At 46.5% G+C, this 23,399-nt stretch overlaps 1 protein-coding gene across 5 annotated transcripts in view; it reads left to right on the plus strand.

The window, feature by feature from the left end:
• Positions 1–23,399, plus strand: part of celsr1a (cadherin EGF LAG seven-pass G-type receptor 1a) — a 432,565-nt gene that overhangs the window by 319,487 nt on the left and 89,679 nt on the right. For all 5 annotated transcript variants that reach the window (XM_072471478.1, XM_072471479.1, XM_072471481.1 and 2 more), the window contains exons 8-11: positions 6,934–7,097; positions 8,456–8,581; positions 17,702–17,868; positions 18,601–18,786. In XM_072471478.1, coding sequence (XP_072327579.1) covers positions 6,934–7,097; positions 8,456–8,581; positions 17,702–17,868; positions 18,601–18,786 — 643 coding nt within the window. The remainder of the gene's footprint in view (positions 1–6,933; positions 7,098–8,455; positions 8,582–17,701; positions 17,869–18,600; positions 18,787–23,399) is intronic.

The following is a 23,399-nucleotide window of genomic DNA, read 5'->3' on the forward strand; positions in this document are numbered from 1 at the left end:
TCTTTTCCACGCCGCCCCCTCACCCTCCAGCATCCATTTACGTATCATTGCCACATTGGCGGCCCAATAGTAATCGCCCAAGTTCGGTAGTGCCAATCCTCCTCTGTCCTTGCTACGCTGAAGGAACCCCCTCCTTACTCTCGGAACTTTCCCTGCCCACACGAAGCTCGTGATGCTCCTGTCTATTTTATTGAAAAAGGTCTTAGTGATTAGTATAGGGAGACATTGAAATACAAATAAGAACCTCGGGAGGACCATCATCTTAATTGCCTGCACCCTGCCCGCCAGCGACAGAGGCTGCATGTCCCACCTCTTGAAGTCCTCCTCCATTTGTTCAACCAGCCGTGTCAGATTAAGTCTGTGCAAGGTTCCCCAGCTCCTAGCGATCTGAATCCCCAGGTATCGGAAGTTTCTTTCCACTTTCATTAGAGGCAGGCCTTCTATCTCTCTACTCTGGTCCCCTGGATGTATCACAAATAATTCACTCTTCCCCATGTTTAGCCTATACCCCAAGAAATCCCCGAACTCCCTCAACATTCGCATAATCTCTATCATCCCCCCCGCTGGGTCCGACACATATAATAATCGGTCATCTGCGTATAGCGAGACTCGGTGTTCTTCTCCCCCTCTAATCACCCCTCTCCATTTCCTGGAGTCTCTCAACGCCATGGCCAGAGGTTCAATTGCCAACGCGAACAACAATGGTGACAGCGGGCATCCCTGTCTTGTTCCCCTATATAGTCGGAAATACTCCGATCTTTGTCGACCCGTAACTACACTTGCCGTTGGAGCCCCATAAAGAAGTTTGACCCAGCTAATAAACCCGTTCCCGAACCCAAACCTCCTTAACACTTCCCATAAATACTCCCACTCCACCCTATCAAATGCCTTCTCTGCATCCATTGCCGTCACTATCTCCGCCTCCCCCTCCACTGGGGGCATCATTATCACCCCTAATAGTCGTCGCACGTTAACATTCAGTTGTCTCCCTTTTACGAACCCTGTCTGGTCTTTGTGCACCACCCCCGGGACACAGTCCTCTATCCTCAATGTCAGTACCTTTGCCAGCAATTTGGCGTCCACGTTCAATAATGAAATAGGTCTATAGGACCCGCACTGCAACGGATCTTTATCCCTCTTCAAAATTAGCGATATCGTCGCCTCCAACATTGTCGGGGGTAGAGTCCCCCCTTCCCTGGCCTCATTGAACGTCCTCACCATCAACGGGGCCAACATGTCCACATATTTTCTGTAAAATGCCACCGGGAACCCGTCTGGTCCCGGAGCCTTCCCTGCTTGCATACTTCCCAGTCCCTTAATAACCTCGTCCACCCCAATCGGTGCCCCCAGGCCTACCACCTCCTGCTCCTCCACTTTCGGGAACCTCAATTGATCCAGGAACTGCCGCATCCCCTCCTCTCCCTCTGGGGATTGAGACCTATACAGTCCCTCATAAAAGGTCTTGAACACCTCATTTAACTTTCCTGCTCTTCGCACCGTGTCTCCCTTTTCGTCTCTAATTCCTCCTATCTCCCTCGCTGCTGTCCTCTTTCGCAATTGATGGGCCAACAGGCGACTAGCCTTTTCCCCATATTCATACCTCCTCCCCTGTGCCTTCCTCCACAGCACTTCCGCCTTTCTGGTGGTCAGAAGGTCAAACTCCGTCTGGAGTCGTCTCCTCTCCCTGTACAGTCCCTCCTCCGGGGTCTCTGCAAATTCCCTATCCACCCTTAAAATCTCCCCCAGTAATCTTTCCCTTTCCTTGGCCTCTGTTTTCCTTTTGTGGGCCCCAATGGAGATCAGCTGTCCTCTGACCACCGCTTTTAGTGCTTCCCATACCACTCCCACAGGGACCTCGCCGTCGTCATTGACCTCCAGGTATCTCTCAATACACCCCCGCACTCTTGCACACACTCCCTCATCCGCCATCAATCCCACATCTAATCGCCAGAGTGCTCTCTGCTCCCTTTCCTCTCCTAATTCCAGGCCCACCCAATGTGGGGCATGGTCCGAAACCGCTATAGCTGAATACTCAGCTTCTTCCACCCTAGAGATCAACGACCTTCCCAAAACAAAAAAATCTATCTGGGAGTACACTTTATGGACATGGGAGAAGAAGGAGAACTCCCTAGCCCTAGGTCTAAGATATCGCCATGGATCCACTCCCCCCATTTGGTCCATAAACCCCTTAAGCACCTTGGCTGCTGCCGGCCTTCTTCCGGTCCTTGAGCTGGATCTATCTAGCCCCGGGTCCAGCACAGTATTAAAGTCCCCTCCTAAAATCAAGTTTCCTACCTCCAGGTCCGGTATACGCCCCAGCATCCGTCTCATAAATCCCGCATCGTCCCAGTTCGGGGCATATACATTAACCAACACGACCTCCATTCCCTCCAGCCTGCCACTCACCATTACATATCTACCTCCGCTATCTGCTACGATGTTCTTTGCTTCAAATGCTACCCGTTTCCCCACCAAAATGGCCACCCCTCTGTTCTTTGCGTCTAGTCCTGAGTGGAACACCTGTCCCACCCATCCTTTCCTTAACCTAACTTGGTCCGCCTCCTTTAGGTGCGTCTCTTGGAGCATAACCACGTCTGCCCTTAGTCCTTTCAAATGCGCGAGCACTCGGGCCCTTTTTATCGGTCCGTTCAGGCCTCTCACGTTCCACGTGATCAGCCTCACTGGGGGGCTACCTGCCCCCCTCCCGTGTCGACTAGCCATTACCTTCTCTAGGCCAGTCCCATATCCCGCCTCCGCGCTCCCACTCGCTCCCCCAGCGTCGCATACCATCCCCGTCCACCCATTCTTTAGCCTTTTCCTTTTGGATTTCCGCAGCAGCAACCCAGTTGTCGTCTCCACACCCCCCCCCCCCCCCCCCCCCCCGTAGATCTCTTTCTAGCGTGATTGTTCCCTTGCTTCCCCCCATATTACTTCCGTAAGTCAGCTGACTTCAACTGACCCCGGCTACTCCTGCTCACTCCTCGACCCCCCCGTGTGGGGAACTCCCATCCGCCTTGCGCCTGTCTTCCCGCCATATTCTTTCTGGCGCGGGAACATCCCTTTACCTGACCCGCCTCTTGTGGCGCAGCTCCCTTTCCCCTCCCCTTCCTCATTCTCCGTCTATGTCCCGTCTTTCCCCCTTCGCCGGCGCCCACATTTCCCAATGTCTCCCCCCTTCCCAATTTACTTCTCAATTAACTTCAACCATAACATTAACAATAACATTTCCTGCAGCATCAGTCCCTCAGTTCCGATCCAATTTCTCCTCTTTGATAAAGGTCCATGCTTCCTCCGCCGTCTCGAAATAATGGTGTCTCTCCTGATACATGACCCATAGTCTTGCCGGCTGCAGCATCCCAAACTTCACCTTCTTTTTATGCAACACCTCCTTGGCTCGGTTAAAGCTCGCCCTCCTTCTCGCCACCTCCGCACTCCAATCCTGGTACACCCGTACCACTGCATTCTCCCATCTGCTACTCCGCACCTTTTTAGCCCATCTCAGGACCTGTTCTCTATCCTTAAGGCGGTGAAATCGCACGATTATCGCCCTGGGTGGTTCTCCCACTTTTAGTCTTCTCGCCGGGATCCGATGTGCCCACTCCACCTCCAAGGGGCCCGTAGGGGCCTCAGCACCCATCAGTGAGCTCAGCATCGTACTTGCATAAGCTCCACAGTCCACTCCTTCCACACCCTCAGGGAGACCCAGTATCCGAAGGTTCTTCCTTCGCGCTCTGTTTTCTAGGGCCTCGATCCTTTCAATACACTTTTTATGAAGTGCCTCGTGCATCTGTGTCTTAACCGCCAGGCCCAGGATCTCGTCCTCATTATCCGTCACCTTCTGCTCCACCACGCGGAGCTCTGTCTCCTGGGTCTTTTGTGTCTCCTTGAGCCCCTCAATTGCCTGTAGCATCGGGGTCAGCACCTCCCTCTTCAGCAGCTCCACACACCGTCTCAAAAATTCGTCCTGCTCGGGCCCCCATGTCGCCTGCGCTTTCTCCGCCGCCATCTTGTGTTTCTCCCTTTCTGTCTCTTTGGTCGATGATTCGTCGCGCTGCAGCCGCCGTTTTTTTCTCCCTTCGTTGGGGGGTGGGGGGACTCCCTTCTCATTCACCCCACACCGGGTTGCGTCGCCCAAAAATTTCCCGTTGGGGCTCTTAAAAGAGCCCGAAGGTCCGTCGGAGCTGGAGCCGCCGAAACATGTGGCTAGCAAGGCATCACCGCAACCGGAAGTCGACTTTCAATACTCTTGAGGGTTCTACCATTCACTGTATATTCCCTACCTGCATTAGACCTTCCAAAATGCATTACCTCACATTTGTCCGGATTAAACTCCATCTGCCATCTCTCCGCCCAAGTCTCCAAACAATCTAAATCCTGCTGTATCCTCTGACAGTCCTCATCGCTATCCGCAATTCCACTAACCTTTGTATCGTCTGCAAACTTACTAATCAGACCAGTTACATTTTCCTCCAAATCATTTATATATACTACAAACAGCAATGGTCCCAGCACTGATCCCTGCGGAACACCACTGGTCACAGCCCTCCAATTAGACAAGCATCCTTCCGTTGCTACTCTCTGCCTTCAATGACCTAGCCAGTTCTGTATCCACCTTGCCAGCTCACTCCTGATCCCGTGTGACTTCACCTTTTGTACTAGTCTACCATGAGGGACCTTGTCAAAGGCCTTACTGAAGTCCATATAGACAACATCCACTGCCCTACCTGCATCAATCATCTTTGTGACCTCCTCGGAAAACTCTTATCAAGTTAGTGACCTCCCCTTCACAAAACCATGCTGCCTCTCACTAATACGTCCATTTGCTTCCAAATGCGAGTAGATCCTGTCTCGAAGAATTCTCTCCAGTAATTTCCCTACCACTGAAGTAAGGCTCACCGGCCTGTAGTTCCCTGGATTATCCTTGCTACCCTTCTTAAACAGTGGAACAACATTGGCTATTCTCCAGTCCTCCGGGACATCACCTGAAGACAGTGAGGATCCAAAGATTTCTGTCAAGGCCTCAGCAATTTCCTCTCCAACCTCCTTCAGTATTCTGGGGTAGATCCCATCAGGCCCTGGGGACTTATCTACCTTAATATTTTTTAAGACGCCCAACACCTCGTCTTTTTGGATCTCAATGTGACCCAGGCTATCTACACACCCTTCTCCATCCTCAACATCTATCAATTCCTTCTCTTTGATGAATACTGATGCAAAGTATTCATTTAGTACCTCGCCTATTTCCTCTGCCTCCACACATAGATTCCCTTGCCTATCCTTCAGTGGGCCAGCCCTTTCCCTGGCTACCCTCTTGCTTTTTATGTACGTGTAAAAAGCCTTGGGATTTTCCTTAACCCTATTTGCCAATGACTTTTCATGACCCCTTCTAGCCTTCCTGACTCCTTGCTTAAGTTCCTTCCTATTTTCCTTATATTCCACACATGCTTCGTCTGTTCCCAGCGTTTTAGCCCTGACAAATGCCTCCTTTTTCTTTTTGACGAGGCCTACAATAGCTCTCATTATCCAAGGTTCCCGAAAATTGCCGTATTTATCCTTCTTCCTCGCAGGAACATGCTGGTCCTGAATTCCTTTCAACTGACACTTGAAAGCCTCCCACATGTCAGATGTTGATTTGCCCTCAAACATCCGCCCCCAATCTAGGTTCTTCAGTTCCCGCCTAATATTGTTATAATTAGCCTTCCCCCAATTTAGCACATTCACCCTAGGACCACACTTATCCTTGTCCACCAGCACTTTAAAACTTACTGAATTGTGGTCACTGTTCCCGAAATGCTCCCCTACTGAAACTTCTACCACCTGGCCGGGCTCATTCCCCAATACCAGGGCCAGTACCGCCCCTTCCCTAATTACAAATTTATTTATTTATTTTTTTTAAATTTTGTGTGCCCAATTCATTTTTTCCAATTAAGGGGCAATTTAGCATGGCCAATCTACCTACGCTGCACATCTTTGGATTGTGGGGGCGAAACCCACGCAGGCACGGGGAGAATGTGCAAACTCCACACGGACAGTGACCCAGAGGCAGGATCGAACCTGGGACCTCGGCGCCGTGAGGCAGCAATGCTAACCACTGCGCCACCGTACTGCCCCTTAATATTACAAATGATGGCACCTAATAGAATTTAATTTGGGAAAATCATTTAAATTTATTTTTCCGTCTGTCCGTAGTTTATTTACCTGCGCCTTTAGCTGTGGCTAGTTTGGACGCCTGTTCTTAGTTCTGTCAGTGGTGTGGTATAACTAACTACACACAGATAGATGTACAGAACAAACCCTGGTGACTCTCCCTCTGATTCTCTCTCTCTCTCTCTCTCTCTCTCTCTCTCTCTCTTCTCCCCCCCCCCCCTTGCAGGTCCCACCCCACATCTTCAGTTTTAGATTTAATTATTAATACATTAATCAATGACATACTCCTTTTTTTTAGAAAAAGGACAAAAGTAAATATTCTGCTTCAGTTAACTTGTTCAAAAAACCACACCAATGCCATTCATATGTTTAAAAAATATTGCCAGGGAATTCAAGAGCATAGTTTTCTTCGCCCTTTCTGACAATTTTCTCCCTTTTGGCCTCACATGCGTTGATTCTTCCTGAATTACGGATCGGCAGGAATCCAGGACACTCCACTAGTTCACCCAAGTGACTTTTTTTCATATCTAAAGGACGGCCAGCTTTTCAAATCTAAAGAACACCAGTGTTAAATGTGGTCCTGGTGACCATTCAGTCACTGCCATAGTACATGATTGGAAGAACTATAACTATCATTTTGATGAAATGGCTGTCTGTATTTTTTTTTTAAAGCTCTCTACATTGTTTGTGCTTTCAGTCTTCACTTTTTACCTCCACCCCCCAATTCTGTGGCACTGATCCGAAGAGTTTGTGTTGAGGATAACATTATCTGTTTTCCTTCTTTAGGTCTTTGGATTTAACTGGTCCTTTACTGCTTGGAGGTGTCCCCAATCTGCCTGAAGACTTCCCGGTGCGCAATCGTGAATTTGTTGGATGTATGAGAAACTTGACCATCGACAGTAAGCAACTTGATATGGCTAGTTTCATAGCCAATAATGGCACACTTGCGGGTAAGTAATCAGAACTTGCACCGTGCAAAATTACCCGTGCCTCAGTGTGAATTCTTTAATGGTATGGGGAAACGCATCAAACCAGCCATGGGAAGCTATATAGCTGATATCATTCCTGTTTTAATCGAGATGGGTGTGCAACTTAAAACTTTTAGATAGTTTTTTATCTAATTAACTGTTTAAACAACATTTATTATTCATTTTATTTTTATTGTTCGCACATAATTTGAATTTTCAAGTAATTTTAAGTAATTCTAAACGATCATTTTGACTGCCTGCAGGTGGGGTTCAATTAACAGCGAATGCAAGTTATAAATTTGGATATTAGAGGAAGAAATGTCAGGAGAAATGGTTTTTCAATTCCAGGATTATTAACTTGTGAAAAAAGATCCAAGAAAGGGGTTTTTAATAGAATAGTGTAACTAGATTAAAGAGGCAAAAAGAAGGATTTATGAAGAGAGAGAAAGTTGGGGGATATGGTGATCAGGCTGGATCTGAAATCATTTATCAGCAGAGACACTACTTTTTAAAAAAATTTAGAGTACCCAATTTTTTTCCAATTAAGGGGCATTTTAGCGTGGCCAATCCACCTACCCTGCACATCTTTGGGTTGTGGGGGTGAAACCCACGCAAACACAGGGAGAACGTGCTAACTCCACCGGACAGTGACCCGCGGCCGAGATCGAACCCGGGTCCTCAGCGCCATGAGGCGGCAGTGCTAACCACTGTGCTGCCGTGCTGCCCGAGCACAGACGCTTCTAAGGCCAAACGGCCTTTCCTGTTCTTTAAAATGTTCCTGTGTTCTTTTGGGTCATGTCCAATTGTCAATTCAGAATATTTGATTAATCGTAACCTTAAAACAGCAAGACAGGAAATGAATATATTAGCTGAGTTGGTGTGCGCAAGGAAGAACTAGTTTATAAGAGGAAACTTGTGAATACTTTATTTTCTCTCAACCTAGTAGAAATTATTTTGGCTGTAGGGATTAAAAGGTGGTTTCACGTGGAACTGAGTATTGGTGGCCAAGAATAGAGGGCAGGCAATGAGATCCCCCCCCCCCGCCCCCCAACCGCCAAGACAAATTTCAAGGTATACACTCCCTTGTCTCTCGCCACAGATTTACACATTTGTTATTGTTGTAGACAAAATGTCACTTTCTATGACTAGGATAGAGGCACAGTCACTTCCGAAATATGCTGAGCGGACCTTGCATTTAGAGTGCTCTTCTCGCATTGGAAAGATGTCTCTGAGAGGGGCAATAGATGGGCACCAAGTAACAGGAAAAGTCCAGGTAGAGAGGGGTTACTGGCGGGGCTGAAAGAGTGATTGTAAGTACCGTTTCCGTTTCTCGAATGCAGGATGTGCAGCTAAGAGGAACTTCTGTGATGTGAACATATGTCAAAATGGTGGGCAATGTGTGAACAAATGGAATACGTACAGTTGTCAATGTCCTTTACGATTTGGTGGCAAGAACTGTGAGCAAGGTGAGTGATTTTACTCCACCAGGAATAAGAGAAAAAGGGGCTTAATGAGAACCTCAGAACAGACCTGGTACCAGAGAATTGGTCAACCTACAAGTAATAATAATCTTTATTGTCACAAGTAGGCTTACATCAACACTGCAATGAAGTTACTGTGAAAAGCCCCGAGTCGCCACACTCCGGCGCCTGTTCGGGTACACGAGGGAGAATTCAGAATGTCCAAATTACCTAACAGCACGTCTTTTGGGACTTATGGGAGGGAAAGGCACCACCCGGAGGGAGAACGTGCAGACTCTGCACACAGTGACCCAAGCCGGGAATCGACCCTGGGACCCTGGCGCTGTGGAGCAACAATGCTAATTACTGTTCTACCATGTTGGTTAAACTGGTCCAGTGACTGCTGGTACAGTCACCATAGTCCCAGATATGGCAAGGAGAGCTGACTGGTGTTGATTCAACACCTCAGGCAAGGGGCAAGGTCGAGAAGGTGGAGCCTTCATTAATAACCACAATACGGGAATTGAACCCATGCTGTTGGCCTTACTCTGCATCACAAGCCAGCTGTCCAGCCAACTGAGCTAAATAGGCCCCATTGGCTATAGTACATGAGCTGATCAATTATATATTGGCATCAATTGGTCCATGAATATTTTGTTCAGATCTACTGCATTTCTTGTCTTTCTGTTTGCTAATAGTTTGCATTGTTTATACAACCACAAGCCATGTTTTTTGTTTGCAGCTAATCCCTAAACCACTCCCTGTCTCTCTAAACTGAAACGAGGAAGGTTCGGATTATCTTTGCTGCTTGGTATGGTTACCAGACATATGAAGAGAGGCTGGTTAGACTGAGGTTGTTTTCTCTGCCTGAGCAGAAAAGGCTGAGGGGGGAAACCAGATTGAGGTGTGCAAAATAATGAGAGGCATAGATAGGTTAGATAGGAGGGTACCTTTCCCCTTAATGGAGGGATCAATAACCAGGGGGCGTAGATTTACTGTAGGGATGGAGATTTAGAGAGGATTTAGGACCCAGAGGGTGATGGGAATCTGGAACTCACTGCCTGAAAGGGTGGTAGAAGCGGGAACCCTCGCAACATTTAAGATGCATTTAGATGAGCACTTGAAACACCATAACATGCAAGGCTATATGGACCAAGTGCTGGAAAATGTGATTAGTATAGATAAGTGCTTAATAGCTGGCACAGATACGATGGGCTGTAGGGCCTCTTTTTGTGCTGTAAAACTCTGTGACACTATATCGACAAAGGTAAAATTTCAAAAACCCTCCAAAAGTGGAAGGACATTTGAAGCACTTGCCAAAAAAATCTCCAGGATATTTAATTGACTTATTTGTAAAAAGAGGCGGAAGCCTCTAGGATATTCAAACAAAGCTAATTATTATAGCTGATATTTATCTATAAATATTCAATTGCTGAGAATTCAGTCTTGCATTTTAATAGCTTAGTTCTAGGATACAATTCATCTAATATTTAACAAAATAAGTTGTACTCTTTTATAATGAAGATATTCTCCACGTTGTGTTTTCTTCAATTTTAAGCTCAAACGGTGTTAAAATAACAGCTCACTGGAGCTAATGCTTTCCCATAAATCAATGAAGCCAGTTCCTGCAGCTGCGAAACATTAAAGTTGCTACCTGTAATTTGATGCATTTAATTGGCCAGCATAAATCATTCATTCCAGTTCAGTTACTGGAGATGGTCACCCGCAGATCACAGCCTTGCTGTAAATTATATTTCAGCCTCGGGCCAGATTCCTCTCCAAAGGAAACAAAAAAAAAATTAAACAGTTATTTTAGATTAGGGGTTGTTTTTGAAAGGCTGGTAATTTTGTTAAAACTGCAGACAAAAGAAACTTTATGTGAACGCATTGTCAAGGATATGCAGTGTTGGGAGAAGAACTGATGGTTTACTCGGATTCTGTTTCTGTGATTAGCTTCCTGACAGTTGTTGTGATTGGCTTTCCTGTCTTGTGATTGGCTTGCTGTCACTCACGTCACCTGGCCCAGAGTTATCAGCATCAGCAAAACATTAGGATTGTATCCGAGGATCACAAATTGAGACACAGGATTCCAGAATAAGTTAAGCCATTGGGTCAGAGTGAGATGCATTAAAATAAGTTTCTATTTCTTCAAGCGTGTAGTTTGTTCCGGCTCAGTGTAACTGGATCTCAATACTGTGGCACTTCATTTCATGACAAAATGAAGAATAAGCATTATGGGTTCCACATTGTCTTTATGACTAGATTACAGCCATGAGTCAAATAATGTCCTGTTTGAGGTGCTAATGTTCCTGTTAAAGTTGGAATTGCAAAATAAAGGAAGAGCGGAAGTTATAAAAACACTGGGTGGAATTTTGTACTCTCTGCACAAGAGTGCTGACTGGGGTGAGAAAACTGGCATGCAGCTCTCCAGCTGCACTGTCGAGTTTTCTGTCCAGATTTTCTGGCACCTTCATTTTTCACCATCACACTGGCGGAGTGGGGCCTGATCGAGCACCCTCCCCCCACGCACACACACGCACGCACACACACACAAGCCCACCCCACAAGATCACACAACACGCACCCTCCCTACAATGGAGATCCCCAACGGGCTCACCTCCTGACTCTGCCTGGGCATGTCCCCCACCCCTGGAGACTTAACTTTGCACACCTAGCGTGTTCCCCTCAACTGTTTCACGTTTTGCAGAAGCAGTTGTAAATTCTTTATATTTGGGGGGGGGGGGGGGGAACAAATGGCGGGGAAGCCCTTTCAGTATGTGTGCTCCCACAAGTTCTGAATTCTCCCTCAGTGTACCCGAACAGGCGCTGGAGTGTGGCGACTCGGGGATTTTCACAGTAACTTCAATGCAGTGTTAATTAAGCCTACTTCTGACAAGTGGGGCAGGAACCTCATATGTTACCGGCGAGTGGCAGGGAAAATCGGAAAATGAGATCTCGCTGGCGGTAGTCTAATTTTCCATTTCTGATGTGATTTTGCACCCACGTCGCCGTTTCCGCTCGCGGCAAACACGGGTACAAAATTGCATCTCTCCCTCACCCGCCGCTTCCGTTTCTTCATCTTTTACGCATTGAGCTTTTTGCCTACCTTATTTGACCTTGTCCAGGCTGGTATGTTTCTCTGTGCTTCAGACAATCCACGCGGCTGATAGTTGCTATGATTTACGGGCAGGCAGAGTAAGACACACAATCACTTCCTATATAATGCTGAGAGTGTTAATGTGTCCAATGTCTCCTCTAAAGGAAACCTTTCATTTGTCAGAACTTGGATTGAAGTTTTCATGACGTGCAATACAAAATCCTTTTAGTTGTATTAGTTACTCAAAAAAGGCAACATGACTCATTAGTTGAAAGGTGTTAGGAGCGTGTTTTGGTGGGTTTTGTGTCAGATAATGCAACACCTTTGCTCTTTTGCTTCCACTATTAATACAAAACACTTCCACATCAAGCACAATGTAGATCAGATGGAAAGTAAAGGCAATCTTTCCCTGTCCAACTTTGTCCTTTATTCCCAAGCTCGTAACGGTAACTACTGCTACTCTTATCCTGAAATTAATTTTTTCTTCTGCTGTGGCCACCAAGTTTGCATAGAGATATAATCCAAACATTTATATTATGTCTGCCATTGTCCTCCAATGTTGGCATTACCCAATGATATGGGAGCTGTGAGGCCTGCTGGGTGTCCGTGCGACAATGTAAAGCCTCTTAAATGCCCTACCGGATCTGGCATCTTGCTGCTATCTAGGGATGGGAGCTTGGTGTTCTCCCTCTCCACAGACTCCGCTGACCGCCTTACAAAGATGTCTGATAATGAAAATATTTGAAGAAATTCACATCTTTGAGGGCTCAACTTGTTTGCCTGGCTTGGACTCCCCAACCCCTCTCTTCATTATAGGCTTATTTGCATCCTTCTGGGAGGTTAGCACCTTACACACTCTTTCTTTTCACTGGGTGCACTATTGAGGCCGGGGAAACTGGAGTTGCCACACAGGGAGTCCCTATTCACTAAGGTATGTGCCAAGTCGAAGTGTCAGGCCACTACTCGGGCATGTTCTTCTCCCCCCAGGGCCTATATTTACCTTTACACCCAAAGGGGATCCCCTTGACTGAATCTTACTTTTCAAAACCAATTGTAAATCAAGTCGGCATGGTTTTGATATTAAGTGAGGGAGAATCATGCGGCAGGGGGCTGGCTCATGATATATAAATACGTTAAAATTAGGTTCTCACCTTTGTGGACGCGAACCTCGTTATGTCACCGGTGATGGGCGCGGAAAATTGGGAAACAAGGGGCGGGATTCTCTGACCCCCCGCCGGGTCGGAGAATTGCCGGGGGCTGGCGTGAATCCTGCCCCCGCCGGTTGCCGAATTCTTTGGCATCGGATATTCAGTGGGGGTGGGAATCGTGCCGCACCGGTTGGCGGGCTCACCCCCCCCCCCCGGTGATTCTCCGGCCCGCGATGGGCCGAAGTCCCGCTGCTGTCATGCCAGTCCCGCCGGCGAGAATCAAACCACCTCCCTTACCGGCGGGACACGGCGGCGCGGGCAGGCTCCGGGGTCCTGGGGGGGGCGCGGGGCGATCTGGCCCCGGGGGGTGCCCCCACGGTGGCCTGGCCCGCGATCGGGGCCCACCGATCCGCGGGCGGGCCTGTGCCATGGGGGCACTCTTTTCCTTCCGCCTTCACCATGGTCTCCACTATGGCGGAGGCGGAAGAGACCCCCTCCACTGCGCATGCGCGGGGATGCCGTGAGCTGACGCTCCCGCGCATGCGCCGCATGGCAAAGTCATTTCCGCACCAGCTGGCGGGGCACCAAAGGCCTTTCCCGCCAGACTGCGGGGCGGAAATCAGTCCGGCGCGGGCCTAGCCCCTCAAGGTGAGGGCTCGGCCCCTCAAGATGCTGAGAATTCCACACCTTTGGGGCGGCGCGATGCCGGACTGATTCGCGCCGTTTTTGGCGCCAGTCGGCGGACATTGCGCCGATTGCGGAGAATCCCGCCCAGGATCTCTCCAGTGACAATCTCGTTTCCCAATTCTCGGGAAATTTTACACCACTTCGCCTTTCTCGCTGACGGCGGATGAGGCGCAAAATCACCCCCTTGATTTTATCAGCAGGTTATAAGAGGAAAGTTGCTGTTGTGGTTGACTCTACTCTTCCTGCTGTTACCACACAGCACCGTTCTGAATTTCAGACCCCCTGAGTAGAGTGAGTGGCGCACCAATGCCACTTCTGCCCTGAGTTCACTCACTTGCATCACCCTCCTGGGTGAAATTGTGTAACTAACAAAGGAGCAGCACAGTGACGCAGTGATTAGCACTGCTGCCTCACAGCGCCAAGGACCCAGGTTTGATCCCGGCCCCTGGTCACTGTCCGTGTGGTTTTTGCACATTGTCCCCATGTCTGCGTGGGGCTCACCCCCACATCCCAAAAAGATGGGTTTTTAAAAATGGGTTTTTAAGGGGCTAAAGTGCCCCTTAATTGGAAAAAATAAGTTGGTACTCTCAATTTATAGAAAAAAAATGTGTAACTAGCATGAGGCCTTTCTCAAAGGTCTGAATCTTAAATCAAGATTAACATGATAATTAGTCTAACAAATGATTCGTTTGTCATTCTTTCTATCTAATTGTATTGTTTATGGCAGTTACTGCTGTACGAACTGCAAATTACTTAAATAGAGACCAATTATATCAAAGTGCATCATCTGAGAACATTATCTAGTGTCAGCAAATTTGGTTTGCTTCCTAATTACAGTAGTAATTGATGATATTCCCAAATATTCTTCCTGACCATGGCTGAATTATGACAGCTTTTACCTTTTATATTAAAAAAATAATCTACTTTTCAAGAAAGGGGAAAGGTTTCTCTGAACATAACGCAAATATAAGTGGAACTGGCCAATGGCAGCACGGTAGCCTTGTGGATACAAAGAACAAAGAACAAAGAAATGTATAGCACAGGAACAGGCCCTTCGGCCCTCCAAGCCCGTGCCGACCATACTGCCCGACTAAACTACAATCTTCTACACTTCCTGGGTCCGTATCCTTCTATTCCCATCCTATTCATATATTTGTCAAGATGCCCCTTAAATGTCCCTATCGTCCCTGCCTCCACTACCTCCTCCGGTAGTGAGTTCCAGGCACCCACTACCCTCTGCGTAAAAAACTTGCCTCGTACATCTACTCTAAACTTTGCCCCTCTCACCTTAAACCTATGCCAGTAATTGACCCCTCTACCCTGGGGAAAAGCCTCTGACTATCCACTCTGTCTATGCCCCTCATAATTTTGTATACCTCTATCAGGTCGCCCCTCAACCTCCTTCGTTCCAGTGAGAACAAACCGAGTTTATTCAATCGCTCCTCATAGCTTATGCCCTCCATACCAGGCAACATTCTGGTAAATCTCTTCTGCACCCTCTCTAAAGCCTCCACATCCTTCTGGTAGTGTGGCGACCAGAATTGAACACTATACTCCAAGTGTGGCCTAACTAAGGTTCTATACAGCTGCAACATGACATGCCAATTCTTATACTCAATGCCCCGGCCAATGAAGGCAAGCATGCCGTATGCCTTCTTGACTACCTTCTCCACCTGTGTAGCCCCTTTCAGTGATCTGTGGACCTGTACTCCTAGATCTCTTTGACTTTCAATACTCTTGAGGGTTCTACCATTCACTGTATATTCCCTACCTGCATTAGCCCTTCCAAAATGCATTACCTCACATTTGTCCAGGTTAAACTCCATCTGCCATCTCTCCGCCCAAGTCTCCAGACAATCTAAATCCTGCTGTATCCTCAGACAGTCCTCATCGCTATCCGCAATTCCACCAACCTTTGTGTCGTCTGCAAACTTACTAATCAGACCAGTTACATTTTCCTCCAAATCATTTATATATACTACAAAGAGCAAAGGTCCCAGCACTGATCCCTGTGGAACACCACTGGTCACAGCCCTCCAATTAGAAAAGCATCCCTCCATTGCTACCCTCTGCCTTCTATGGCCTAGCCAGTTCTGTATCCACCTTGCCAGTTCACCCCTGATCCCGTGTGACTTCACCTTTTGTACTAGTCTACCATGAGGGACCTTGTCAAAGGCCTTACTGAAGTCCATATAGACAACATCTACTGCCCTACCTGCATCAATCATCTTAGTGACCTCCTCGAAAAACTCTATCAAGTTAGTGAGACACGACCTCCCCTTCACAAAACCGTGCTGCCTCTCACTAATACGTCCATTTGCTTCCAAATGGGAGTAGATCCTGTCTCGAAGAATTCTCTCCAGTAATTTCCCTACCACTGAAGTAAGGCTCACCGGCCTGTAGTTCCCGGGATTATCCCTGCCACCCTTCTTAAACAGAGGAACAACATTGGCTATTCTCCAGTCCTCCGGGACATCCCCTGAAGACAGCGAGGATCCAAAGATTTCTGTCAAGGCCTCAGCAATTTCCTCTCCAGCCTCCTTCAGTATTCTGGGGTAGATCCCATCCGGCCCTGGGGACTTATCTACCTTAATATTTTTTAAGACACCCAACACCTCGTCTTTTTGGATCACAATGTGACCCAGGCTATCTACACCCCCTTCTCCAGACTCAACATCAAAATAGCACAATTGCTTCACAGCTCCAGGGTCCCAGGTTCGATTCCGGCTTGGGTCACTGTCTGTGCGGAATCTGCACATCCTCCCCGTGTGTGCGTGGGTTTCCTCCGGGTGCTCCGATTTCCTCCCACAGTCCAAAGATGTGCAGGTTAGGTGGATTGGCCATGATAAATTGCCCTTCGTGTCCAAAATTGCCCTTAGTGTTGGGTGGGGTTACTGGGTTGTGGGGATGGGGTGGCGGTGTTGACCTTGGGTGGGGTGCTCTTTCCAAGAGCCGGTGCAGACTCGATGGGCCGAATGGCCTCCTTCTGCACTGTAAATTCTATGAAGACAAAGCATCATATCGGGTTACCTGATTTAACCTCAACTGACCTCTCCCTACCACTGACTTGAACAGAAAATTACCGCAATGCTGTTAATTGGGAGAGGTACAAGTGCATTCGAGGATAGCCAGCGTGTCCACCACTGTTATAAAACACTCCCATCTGCACTGAACATCGAAGGACATTTTCCTCAATCCAGGAACCAATCTAGTGAACCTTCATTCTACCGCCTTCATTGCAGATGTATCCTTCCTTAAATTTGGAGACCAAAACTTTGCAGCGTATTCCAGGTGTGGTCTCACCAAAGCTTGATACTATTGCAGCAGGACTTCTTTATTCCTGTACTCCAATCTCCTGGCAAAAAAGGCCAACATACCATTTGCCTTTCCAATTGCTTACTTTATCTGCATGCTAACTTTGTTCTCCATGTACAAGCACACCCAAGTCGCACTGAACTTCAACATTTCCAAGTTTCAGACCTTTGAAAATACTCTGTTTTTCTCCTCGTACCACCAAAGTGAATAACATTCACACTTCCCCACATTATAGTCCATCTGCCATTTTGTTGCTCACTCACTTAACCTACCTGTCCATATCTCTTTGCAGCCTCTAAGTGTCCTCTGCAGTTTACATTTCCATGTAGCTTTGTATCATCAGAAAACCTAGAGTCAATAAGACAAGCTATTTCCACCAATTGAGGTGCCCGAGACAAAGAGTTGTAACCTTAAAATTACAACCAGGCCGTTCGGGAATGGTGTCAGGAAGCACTTCTTCACACAAAGGGGAGTCGAAATCAGAAACATTCTCCCAAAGACTGAAGCCAAATCAGCTGAAAGTTTTGTAGCTGAGATGGTTAGGTTTTTGCTCAAAGTATGTTAAGAAACCAAGGTGGGTAAATGGATATGAGATACAGATCAGACATGATCTAATTGAATGACAGAACAGGCGTAAGGTGCTGAATGGTCTACACCTATTCCCATTTCCCTATGATTCATAAATAAAGGTCCTGTAATTCCATATAATAATTTAATAGACATAAAGGGCTCATTTGATCCAAGACCTTTATTGCTTCAGTTTGTGTTTGCCATTGCAATAAAAATAATTTGACAATAATTGAATGTTCACCATTATTTTGTTGTACAGAAATCAAGTCACTTTATACTAATGGTCACGCTGGTATTTTCTCTCTCCAGTGATGCCCAACTCCCAGCGTTTTAAGGGCAGCAGTCTGATAACCTGGGCTGACCTAGACATCACAATCTCTGTGCCCTGGTACATCGGCCTGATGTTCCGCACGAGAAAAGCCAATGGATTCCTTGTGCAGGCAAATGCTGGGCCTTCCTCCAAAATTAACATTCAGGTAAGTATCTGTCCTGAAAGACCACGCATTGGGCAATATATTACTTGTGCTGCTGAATTCCAACAATGGGCTACAATTTTTAGTTGGTTGTGGCAGTCTTATTTCTGTGTGTATTATCAGTGGAATGTGTTGCCGTTTATCATTATTTCTCACCCATTCCAGAGCCAGGATGTACAGGTCCTGCTGATTTTTGTTGATATATAAATTAAACGGAATATTATTGTCATATGATTTCCGGAGAAGGTTTATTTTTAAGTTTCAACAGTGACTTTCTGTATCCAAATGGGAGACCTCTCCGGCCTCATGAAATAAATCAGTTGGTAGTTTAGGCCATTGAATAAATTATTATTTTTGTAAGTGAACTTGTCCATTAGTCTTGGGAGCAGGTCTGGGTCTCCACCCTGCAAAATCACGAGTTTGGTTATTCTGATTTGATCATTTATTAGGCTGTTCTAACTAGCTGGCAGGGACTGTAATAACATTTAGAAAATTTACGCGCTAAAGCTTTTCCTGTCATCCCCAGCACTAAGCAGCTGTAAACTTATCAGTGGATTTTCCTGGTATTTCTCTCTAGATGCTGGGGGGGTTTCTGTGTTGACATGTATAAGCTGGCTTCCTGCCCGAATTTCTTCAGTGGGAGAGTACAATCAAACTTGAAAGATTTCACATGTCTTCCTTTTGGTATGAACATTATGAATAACTCTGGTACTCTTCCTGTTCTATCTTTGGCAGATAATTGATAGCAACTTACAGTTTGAAGTGCACAACAGACGTGGATTAAAAGCCGAACTGAGACTGACTCAGACACGGGTCAATGATGGAGACTGGCACCATTTACTGGTTGAGATAAAAAGTATGAAAGATGGCAAGGACATCAAATACCTGGCTGTCCTATTTTTGGATTATGTAATGTACAAGGTACACTGCTTTTCTTGGCTCCTCCAGTGATCATATTGAAATGGTTCAGTTGTGGCATTGCACTCAAAGCTGGAAATATTACTCAACGGCTGAATATCTCCTCTACCAGTTCACTGGATTTGCTTTGGAGACTCGCGTGATTTCTTTGATCAGTTTTGACTTCTGTCTTTCTATTAGGTAATTTTTCCGGGTACTTGAGAAAACCAATATGTAAACAATAAAGCTGATTCACTTCATTTGGCAATGTTTTGAGGTCCCATGTGTGGTACAGAATTGCATTATATTGCAGGAATCGGAGAGAGAATGCTACAACGCGGCACCATTAATTCAACCATCTGCACTTATCACTGTAGCACAGTGGGTGGGTGGGCAGCATGCTAACACAGTGGTTAGCACTGTTGCTTCACAGCACCAAAGGCCTGGGTTCGTTTCCTGGCCTGGGTCACTGTCTGTGCGGAATCTGCATGTTCTCCCTGTGCCCATGTGGGTTTCTTCCGGGTGCTCCGATTTCCTCCCACATGTCTCGAAAGACCCGCTTGTTAGGTGAATTGGACATTCTGAATTCTCCCTCCGTGTACCCGAACAAACGCCGGAGTGTGGTGACTAGGGGATTTTTACAGTAACGTCATTGCAGTGTCAATGGAAGCCTACTCGTGACACTAATGAAGATTATTATTATTAAACCAGTCCTTCCCAAATTATTTTCCAATGTGACCCCAGACACCAACTAAAGCGAAACAGCAATAAAGCAGCATAGTAACATTCAGAGTATAATCAGTAAAGGTTACATATTATAGGTCAACATATAAAACATCATATAAATGAAAATGTATGTATTTAAAGTACTACGTAAAATGTAATATTTACTCCTGTATGTTTCAGTCAAGCTCTTCATATTAACTAGTGACAGAAGACTTGGTGAAGTCTGCTCTTCTCCCACTCCCACCACACAATCAGCTCTTTCCCATTCCCCATGCACACACTGTAATCAGTCTCTCTTCTTCCCCCCTCTCCACCCACACAACATAGTGATGAGCAGCCCCTGTCCACCATGCACGATATTCATCCCTTCTTCCAACTCCACCCCCCCACCCCCTCCCACCCCAAACACACAATAACCATCCCCTCTTCCACTGCCACCTTGTTCCCTGGCCACTCACCGCCACTCCTCTCCCCTCTTCACAATATATATTAATGACTTAGATGAGGGAACTAAATGTAATATCTCCAGATATGCAGATGACACGCAGCTGGTTGGGAGGGTGAGCTGATTCAGTGCGATTTGGGCAAGTTGAGTGAATGGGCAAATGCATGACAGATGTCGTATAATGTGGATGAATGTGAGGTTATCCACTTTGGTAGCAAAAACAGGAAGGCAGTTAATGGCTGTAGATTGAGAGAGGGGAATGTGAAATGAGACCTGGGTGTCCTTGTACACCAGTTGCTGAAAGTAAACATACAGGTGCAGCAGGCAGTAAAGAAGACAAATGGCATATTGGCCTTCATAGGAGACGATTCGAGTACAGGAGCAGAGATGTCTTGCTGCAATTATCCAGGGCCTTGGTGAGACCACATCTGGAATATTGTGTGCAGTTTTGATCTCCTTATCTGAGGAAGGATGTTCTTGCTATACAAGGGGTGCAGCGAACACTTACGAGACTGATTCCTGGGATGGTGGGACTGAAGTGTAAGGAGAGATTGAGTCGATTAGGATTGTATTCGCTGGAGTTCAGAAGAATTGAGGGGAATCTCATTGAAACCTATAAAATTCCAATAGGACTAGACAGGGTAGATGCAGGAAGGATGTTCCCGATGGTGGGGTGTCCAGAACCAGGGGTCACAGTCTAAGGATAAGGGGTAAACCATTTAGGACAGATGAGGAGAAATTCATTCACCGAGAGTGGTGACCCTCTGTAATTCACTGGCACAGAAAACAATTGAGGCCAAAACAATGTGTGTTTTCAAAAAGGAGGTAGATATAGCTCTTGGGGCTAAAGGGATCAAAGGATCTCTTTGGGGTACCACGGTGGCACAGTGGTTAACACTGCTGCCTCACTGCGACAAGGACCTGGGTTCAATTCCGGCCTTGGGTGACTGTCTGTGTGGAGTTTGCACTTTCTGGGTTTTCCGGTTTCCTCACACAGTCTAAAGATGTGCAGTTAGGTGGATTGGCCATGCCAAATTGCCGCTTAGTATCTAGGGATGTACAGATTAGATGGGGGAATGGGCGTAGATCGGGTGCTTTCAGAGGGTCGGTGCAGACTTGATGGGCCGAATGGCCTTCTGCACTGTAAAGATCCTATATATGCGGAGAAATTGGGGACAGGCTACTGAGTTGGATGATCAGCCACGATCATCATGAATGGCAGAGTAGGCTCGAAGGGCCAAATGGCCTCTCCTGCTCCTATTTTCCATGTTTCAATGTGTTTCATTAAGTTGCTAGTGCAGCAGAGTCACAGCCTGGGATAAGGAGCCTGCAAAACAGGCAGACAGGAGCAGAAACACAGGAAAGTTTGAATCCGCCACTTCATCTTTCTGGCTCAGCTGCATGGCCACCTTTTTTTTTTCCCCCCGCACTCAGTCAGTGATTGAGTTACACTTGCCTCCCTCTACTTGTGCCAAGTTTTTTTTTCAAATTTAGAGTACCCAATTATTTTTTTCCCAATCAAGGGGCATTTAGCATGGCCAATCCACCTAACCTGCACCTCTTTGGGTTGTGGGGGTGAAACCTATGCAGAAACGGGGAGAATGGGCAAACCCCACATGGACGTTGACCCAGGGCCGGGATTCGAGCCCGGGTCCTCAACGCCGCAGTCCCAGTGCTAACCGCTCGCCATGTGCCGCCCTACTTGTGCCAAGTTGGCGCACAGACATCCGACTCCTATTCGGCACTTGCTGGTCGATGCACCTCCTGAGGTTAAAGGACACTATGAGCTCATTGTCCACCCCTTAGCAGTTTGGTAACATCAGTTCTGTGTGTGCAGGCCTGCCCTGCCAGAGCCTCCTCTGCACAGTCATCATTGCTGGCTCTGGGCAGCACTGTGGCGCAGTGGTTAGCACTGCGGCCTCACGGCACCGTGGTCCCAGGTTCGATCCCGGTTCTGGGTCACTTTCCGTGAGGTGTTTTCCCATTCTCCCCGTGTTTGCGTGGGTTTCGCCCCCCCACAACCCAAAAGATGTGCAGGGTAGGTGGACTGGCCACGCTAAATTGCCCCGTAATTGGAAAAAATGAATTGGGTACTCTAAATTAAAAAAAAAAAAAAATCATTGCTGCCTCAGAGGAGGGGAGGGGGCTTGTAACCCCAAATGCTGTTTCTTCAATCCCATCAGGGGTCACACCCCACAGTTTGGGAATTTCTGCTCTAAACCATCTGTGGAATCTCACAGTTTTAATGATGCAGTTTTGCCATAATGTTTATAATATTTAACATAATTAATTATAATATTTCGAGTTCACCATTATCCCACATTGTTTTTCTGTTCTAGCCCCTTAGTCTCTTTTTGTCGATTTTCTTCATTGACTGGTTGCTTTTTGGATATTTTTCGACCTCCTTCTCTAGCTATTGTCCCCTCGTTTCTTCTTTAATTTTTCCGTTCACTTTCTTTTTCCTGTCTTGAGAAATGGTGACGGTGAAAACAGTATTTCCGTGACATGTTCACGTGTCGTCCCAGGATAGTTACCGCTGCAGTGCCTCAGGGGAGTTGTACCCGCACAGGTGGATTTTCACAATCTTAGCTTTCCCAGCCCAAAATTGGCCATCATTTCAAACCCCCTCATTCCCACTGCGTCGTCCCAAGGAATACCCACTTCTGCGTAAGATGTGATGTCAAACCCAACAGAGGGAAGAAAGATAAAACGTAGCAACTTACCTAACTAAACTGACAATTGTGGGACACAAAGTGTAAGAAAAGAAACAGATAGATGTCAGAAATGTCATAAACTGATCTTCAACCTTTAAAATAGCCAATTTCTGCTGAGATTTTTTTTTAATGTTGATTTTATGGGTGATGGAATGTTAATTTTTAAATTAGAAATGATAACTATAAATATAAATGCATGTAAATATTAATATTTGTGAAAAATATACATATTGATGTTTAAATATTAGATTTTAATATTTTATTGTAGAATATGACTTCATTATTTGCCCTCAAATGACCTCTCATAAATGTAAGCACATGAAAACATTCCTCAGCATTTACTTAGCTCTATAAGCGTTGCCTATCCAAAGCCATCAGCAAAATTCACCATTGTTGATCAGGACCAAAAGGATTGGTATCCGGATCCATTAAAGGGAACTGTGCAGCATTGGGGAACACAGTCAGATTAAGAGCATTTCCAAGATTGTTTGCCTCTTTTAGGGAGCCGTTAACGTTAAAGACACTGAGCACCATCCAAACTCTCAGCTGCTCCAATTCTGAATGCAAAAACGACCCAAAGATCCTCCTTTGGAAAGTGTGGTTGTCCTGATAGTAAAGTTGACGGGTTAAGAATTTTAATGGAATAGAAGGTTTTTGACGATGACTAGTAGTTCCTTATGCAATGAATGAACAGGCTGGAAATATTCTTACAAATTGAGGGTGAGGATAGATCAGGCAAAATGATGCAAATT

The sequence above is a fragment of the Scyliorhinus torazame genome, chromosome 13 (assembly GCF_047496885.1).
Source record: "Scyliorhinus torazame isolate Kashiwa2021f chromosome 13, sScyTor2.1, whole genome shotgun sequence".
In the NCBI taxonomy this organism is placed as follows: Eukaryota; Metazoa; Chordata; class Chondrichthyes; order Carcharhiniformes; family Scyliorhinidae; genus Scyliorhinus; species Scyliorhinus torazame.